The sequence below is a fragment of the Dacryopinax primogenitus genome, assembly GCF_000292625.1.
Source record: "Dacryopinax primogenitus strain DJM-731 SS1 chromosome Unknown DACRYscaffold_13, whole genome shotgun sequence".
NCBI classification, from domain to species: domain Eukaryota; kingdom Fungi; phylum Basidiomycota; class Dacrymycetes; order Dacrymycetales; family Dacrymycetaceae; genus Dacryopinax; species Dacryopinax primogenitus.
The window spans coordinates 72,088-78,970 of record NW_024467210.1 but is presented as its reverse complement, the minus strand read 5'-3'; the positions used below and the strand labels follow the sequence as shown (position 1 = coordinate 78,970).

The 6,883-nt window shown below is 54.9% G+C and overlaps 1 protein-coding gene across 1 annotated transcript; it reads right to left on the bottom strand.

Moving 5' to 3' along the window:
- Positions 1-419: 419 nt before the first annotated feature.
- DACRYDRAFT_100845 (kinesin-domain-containing protein) lies at positions 420-5,598 on the bottom strand (the record flags this gene model as incomplete). Its single annotated transcript, XM_040767495.1, has 8 exons — positions 5,403-5,598; positions 4,692-5,340; positions 4,200-4,638; positions 3,478-4,149; positions 3,154-3,291; positions 1,870-3,105; positions 469-1,822; positions 420-442 (listed from the first exon to the last, which is right to left on the bottom strand). The coding sequence occupies exons 1-8, from the start codon at positions 5,446-5,448 to the stop codon at positions 420-422; spliced, it is 4,557 nt and encodes a 1,518-aa protein (XP_040627071.1). The 5' UTR covers positions 5,449-5,598.
- Positions 5,599-6,883: the final 1,285 nt, after the last annotated feature.

Here is a 6,883-nt window from a genome sequence, read left to right as displayed (position 1 = left end):
GCTCTTGCACAAGTGAATCTCGCTTCCCTGCCTCCTTGACGAGACGCCCTTGTTCTTCAGCAGCACGTCTCATGTCACCCTCGAGCTTCTCTACTCGAGATTTGGCCGCATCGGCTTCGTTACGAAGCACTGATAGCTCGGAATACAACTTCGTGATAACAGACTGCTTGGTTTGCAAATCTTCTTCGTGAGTGTTGAGCAGCTCTTGCTTCTCCGTCTCCGCCTGAGAAATTTGACAACCAAGTTCTCGGACCTGTTCAGAAAGCAAGTCATGTGCGGCGCGAACAGTCTCCAGTTCCGTCGCTTGCATCTCCTGCAGCTGGGCAAGCGCTTGCGAATGTTCCTCCCTGAGCTTCTCCAGAGCTGCCTCATGCTCCCGGCGGCTGTGCTCCAAGGCATCCTGTCCCACTTGCTGGGCATCAATTGTGTCTTGACGAGCTTGCTGCAGATCGACTTGATGGTCCGCACTCATGGAAAGGACGACACGGCCATGTTCCTCAACTTGCTTCTGAAGAGCTTCGGAATGTTCCTCCCGTAGCTCTGCCAGATGGTCATCATGCTCCTGCTGCTTGCGGACGAGGATCTCGCCATACTTCTGATTCAGGACTTGTTCGACCTCCCGAACCTTCTTGTCAGCGGCACGTGCAACGGCTTCCTCACGCGAGTGCTGTAGGTCAGCAAGCGTAGAGGCATGCTGCTCCTTCAGTCGAGCAATGTTACCTTCAACTTCTTCGCTGAGCTTGCGCATAGAACTCTCATGTTCCTCTCTGCTCCGGGCCAGAGATGTTTTGAGTCGGTCAACCTCAGCGTCCTTCTCTTCCTCGAGACGGGCAGCAATCGTCGCGTGCTCGGCCTTCAAGCGAGCAATGATAGATGCATGCCCTTCCTCCCTAGTGGCCATAGCACGTGTGTGTTCGGCTTTCAGCTTTTCAGAGTCCTCCTTCCAGGCTGCTTCACGACGCTCGAACGCAGCTACGTGTTCTTGGCGAAGTTGCTGAATGGCTTCGATATGCGCATCTTGCGATTCTGTCAGGGTGCCTTCACGTAACAAGTCGGCCTCTCTGAGCTCTGCAGCCTGGTCCTCCTTTAACCGGAACATCTGTGCGATGGCTTCTTCGTCCTTTCGGCGGAGGTTCTCCTCATGCTCGGCCCGTATTTTGTTGAGAGATTGACCGTGCTCCTCTTCAGCCGCTTGACGCGCGGCGCTAAGATTGGCCTCGCGCCGACGGAGGTCAGCGATGGTGGCGTTCAGGTCATCATGCTGGTCGTCGGCACTGCGGAGCTTGCCTCGGACGCTTTCCAGCTCGGTGGACAACGCCAAATTCTGCTGGCGGGCTTCCTCGGTCATGGCCTCGTATTTCTCCTCTGTAGTGCGTAGCCTTTCACGAATGGATTCCATTTCGGCAGCCATATTGAGAGCCTGGTCGCGCGAGACAGTCTGCAGATCCTCGCACTGCTTGGTCATCCGGGCTAGTTTAGTAGAGATGGACTCGACTTCAACATTCAGGGCCTCCACCTCTTCACGATGGCTAGATTCTTTCTGTGCCATGGACCGGAGCAATTCTTCATGACGGAAGGCGCCTGCTTCTGATTCCGCAGGTGATGAGCCGACAGATGATTGCTGACGCTGGTGCATCCGCGTAGACACATGTTGTTCAGGTGCAGGGGTAGGCGGGACCGCAATTTGGAGCTCTTTGACTTCGTCCCTGGTCTCATCTTCCAGCACTGCAGCAAGGCCAGATGAAGTTGGCGTAAGATGAGGCGCCGAATTCTTCAATGCAATCTCCAAGGAAGAGATTTCCGCCTCTCTTGCCATAAGTGCCTGTCAAAAATTAGAATACAAATAAAAACGTAATCGTAGTGACCAACTTCTTGAAGACGCATGACTTCGCTTTCGAGCGCACGAACAGAGCGTTCCTCAGTTGCACTTGCCGGCAAACTTCCCATAGAAAAGCGGGGGCTGGGGGGACCAGCCAACATCCTCGCACTGCCGTTTACTGGCAAGCTCATGCGAGGGCTCGGTGGGGAGAGGGCTGACCCAGAATACCTAGGAGATGGTGGAGAGCGGAGGTCTCTAGAAGTCGATATGCTCAGGCTGCGCGGCCCGTGCCCGTTGGGTGACACTGGCGAGAAGAGTCCTCCACTCGGAAGGGACCCATTGTGCGAATGTTGCCCAACCACGGACACATTGGTGTTGATAGGGGGTGTCAGTGGCCAAGCAGACCGTGAGGATAGCTCCTGCGCAAGCAACTGCTGTGATTGCGATTGCGACCTTGCCCGGAGCTGATCTGACGAGGCCGCTGACCGGAAAAAAGACCGGGGGCCCGCACTGTCCTTCCTTGGAGTTTCGCGTCCTTGCCGCCGTCCGACCAAGAGACTGTTTCGCTCGCCTTCAGAACCTTCGCTTGGTTCGGGAGTCGGTAGCCCGGCGGAGATGTCAGGTGCAGACAACTTCTTGGCATGGAGAGGTGACTGTGACTGGTGGATAGAAAGTTGGGAGGTGAGGGAAGAGATCTCGGACAACGCCGATTCGTACTTGGCACGCATCGACGAAAGTTCTGAGAGTGCCTCCGTATGCTCCATCCTGAGCGCAGCAAGCTGGACCTCAGTGACCGCCTGAAGGGGAGAACTCGGGAAAGTCTCAGCAGCATCGACCTCCTTATCGACCTTGTCCTCCAGTTCCTCTGTCCGCTGCGCCTTCTCCTTCTCCAGTTCATCCTTTTCCCTTTCCGTTTCGGCGACGTGTATTTCGAGTACCTTCACCCGCTCCTCGCGATCCTCCAGCTCTTCCATAAGCCGCTTCATCTCGCTGTCCCTCTCGCCCTCGCCAGCGCCGAGAACCTCGACACGTCGCTCCATCTTGGCCACTTCCTCGTCCCGCTGCTTGAGGGACTCTTCGAGCGCCTCCACAGCATCGCGTAGCTCATTGATGCTCTCATCCGAGCGCTGGAGTCGGACTTCCAGATCGGTGATGTACGCCGCGGTTGCGGCTTCTTCCTCCCGATGCCTCGAGATCTGCGTACGCAAGTCCGTGACAAGGGTCGAATGACCCGAGCTGCTATCTTCCAGCATGCGCAATTTCTGCTCCAGATCCTGAACATAGCGCTGCACAAGAAGTAAGCATGACTCCCTGGACCCACGCTAGGTACCCACCTCGGTAGAACCCTCCCGCTCGGAAAGCTTCATAACCCTGGCCCTCAGCTCCTCAACAAGTTGTTCCGTCCTCGTGCGTCTCCTGGTCTCCTCCTCGAGCTCAGCCTCTTTCTCGTCAAACATCGCGTTCGTATGATCCTAAAGGGTTGCACGTCAGCACGCAGTTGGCATCGATCACAACACCCCGACGCGGCAGGGATACAGTAGGGTTGGGGATGGCGAAACGTGATTGTGGCCTTGAGCCGGAAAAACTTCAGACTCTAAGCCCTGTCCATCGAACCCACTGTGGCACGATGACCTCATAGAGCAAGAAACAAGGCTCACCAAAGCGACACGAGCAAGTTTGAGCTCCACTTCAAGCGCGCTCATCCTGCGCTCGTATTCCTCCACAACAGGGGCGACGATCTCGGCGTATTTCCGTTTCTCACGTTCCTCGAGGCCCCCATGCTCGCTGGGCGCAGCGAGGGCCTCTTTGAGCCGGTCGATCTCTCCCTGCTGATCTTTGTACATCTGGGCGAGCTCTTCATGTGCCCGTTGGAGGTTGGCAAGCTGCGCTGCTGACTCTCCTCCTGCACCGCCCGCAGGGGCCGCGACAGCTCCGCCAGCCTTGAGCGCTTCGACCTCCTTGCGCAGTTTGGTAACCTGCCCTTGGAGCCAGTCCATATCCCCCCAGCCTTCTTCGCGCACTTCCTTCGAGACGACATTCTTGATCCCCCTAGCGCGGGCGGCGTACTTGAGCGTGTTGAGCGTTTCTGCAAGGTTGTATTCCGCAGGGGCGACGCAAGCCAGCATGAGGGTGTGTGCGTTCCCTCCGAGGGAATCTTGCAACAGACGTGTGAGCTTCGAGTCGCGATAAGGGACGTGCGTTGCCCCGTGAGAGTTGGAGGTCACGGGCAGGGTAGCCAGCGCGGAGATCACGTTCCCCAGAGCGAGCAGACCAGAATTGATCGAGATACCCTCCTTCATCCGTTCGCCTTGCGCCGCAGTGCGTTTCATCTGCTCCTCCTTCAGCAACGTCAAAGAAGGAAGAGCCCGAGCATACTCACCCGCTCACTTCCGGCCAAATCCACGAAATGGAATTTGCTCGTCATGACCACCCATCCTTGATCGTCGTCGTCGTCCTTGCTAGGGGGCATCGGGCTGCTCCGACCGGGGGTCATGATGCCGCTCGTCCTGGGCTTGAGCGAGCTGTTACCCGCGACGCTGCTAGGCCTGCCAAAGGCGGGGCTCGTAGCGCGAAGAGCGGTGCTGCTTGGCCTAGCCAGCCGACTGGGTGCAGGGCTCGTGCGTCCCGTAGGGGAACGTACGGTCCCGAATGAGCTCGGTGGTGGGGGTGACATTGCGCGTGAGGGGTTGGGAGAAGGGGGCGCGTTCAGCGGTCGACGCTGGGTCAGGGTGAGCGAGAAGATCGCGTGAGAACGCGAGGATTGAGCGTTCATATCCGTCTCGTTTGTACGGCGGAGAGCAGAGCCGTTTCGCAGGAGACTACGCGTCGCACATCAGCATAAACGGATTCGTAGCAGGGGCAGACAACGTACTTGAGCACATCCCCGACACTCCTCACGCTAACCTCCTTCAACCCTTCCCACTTTATCCTTCCATCCTTATCCTCCCTGATCATAACCTCCCTCCTACCCTCTCCCTCCTCCACAAGCAAATCAATCAAATCCTCATTATACAGTTCCACGTACGCGACGCGCGCCTCGAAGCTTGCGCCGCCCCTTCCGTCCGGTAAGCGTGAAAATATCGAGTGCAGCGCGCGGGGGATGATGCCCGAGCTTGCTGGAGGTTGGCTGCCAATACTTGGCGGAGGCAGGTCAGCACCAGTCATGCTGTACGTCTTGCCCGAGCTCGTTTGGCCGTACGCGAGGATGGTGCAGTTGAACCCCTCTAGGAAACGTTGGACGAGCGGATCGGCGGCGATAGAGTACACATCGGCCTGACTTGTGTTCGGGCCAAGCACGCGGTCAAACGTGAATGACTGCTTTTGGTTTGCTTGAGGTGGAGCGAGCGCGCCCCCAGGAGCGGAGACGCTGGAGACTGTTGATGTGGACGGGTTGTGCTGGTGCGAGGCGGTCGTGGAGGGGTCGACATGGACCGTAGTTGCAGAGGAGTCGAATACAGCCACGCGCTGAAAACGCGATGGGATGGAAGCGTCCTGGGTTGTAGGAGGCCGAATTCGGACGGCTGTATGATGCATAAAGTAGTCGAGTCAGTTGTCGTTCCCTGAAGGGAGTAAAGTAACGCACCGACTTGCACACTCGTTGCGGTCGACTTGTCTTTCTTGTCTGCCATCGTTTGCTGCGTCGAGAAGGTGTGTGATTATCCTTTGTTTACGTTTGATGGTGTGCAGATGTCGCGTCTTAGGGGTAGATGTATGCGTGGAATCGTCGTTGAAGGTATCGGTCCTGGGTATAGATGCTGACCACTGGCAGGTGTCGTCGTCGTCTATGAAGACAATGGACGGTGAAGGACGACGAGGGCGCAGATGGCGGTAGGAGAAAGAAAGAGGAAGGAGGTGGGGAGAGAGAGAAGAAGAGGGTCTGAATGGGCGACGCGGTGAAATCCGTAATCCGTGGAAAGCCGTCGTCGTTAGAAACTTAAGTCTTTCTTTGCTTCCCTAACATACTCTGGTTAATATAAATTAGACACTAAAGAACGATGCTTTTCCCACCTTTATTGTTCTGTTCTGCGTACAACAACTGCACTTGTGTCGCTGCTGATGCAATGCAGACTCGCGTGGGAAGGATACCCCCGGTCGTCAAGCAGAAAAAGAAGGGCGGTTACCTACGAACTCTTCGGTTACCAGGAGAGAATACAAAGAATATGAATAGAGAGCTAAGGGGTTCATCAAGGTCAAGAGAGAGGTAATCAAACTCTTTTCTGATATGACATCGCATATACTTATTCAGCGTATGAATTATCGAACAACATCTGCAGGCAATGGGTGATGTACACTGCACAGGAATGTGATTTGACAGCACGAAAACAAATTGGAATGTTTGCGTCGTGACCATTTACGTGCGGTTTAACCTCTTATCCGTACTCGCATGTATATATCATCTCCCTCTCAACTACCAGCACTTAACCTCGGTGTCTCCCTTCGTCTCTCCCCTCGTCCTCAGGCAACGACCCAACCCCAACCATCTCTGTTCCGCCTTCTGATACTCCCACCCATGGCCCCTAGTTGGAGGAGAGTCGCCATGGGTGTCTCCCGCAGATTTTCAGTAAACATTAATGAATTGAGAAAGAATCAATGAGACATGTTTTTAATCCACAATGCCCCAACTACTGTCCACATACTGTCAATTACCACTCTACTCCATGCTTCCTTCCTAGCTAATTACTACAAATATGATGAAAAACAGCATACCCTGGCTGTCTGCAAATACAAGCCCATCAACTGATGTGTTCAACCACACACTCAGAAAGTCTCAAGATCTGTTGACACTTCCCTTTGGACCCACTTGAAAATTTACTGCCCATTCCATTATTTCCCCCACCCTTTCAACCAGGCATACACTTAACACAGGAAGGCTTGGATACCATGAATCTCAATATAATGAAGTTTCTGTGGCTGGATGAAGTTGACCTAGTTAAATGGGTCTTATATGCTTATGAGATGGTGTTTTCATGGGATAAAGTCAAAATTGGGCATTTCCACAGTGACTATTTGTTAGGGCAACACAGGCTGACTAAGTCTGCTCACCTAAGAGTGCCAAGAGTCTAA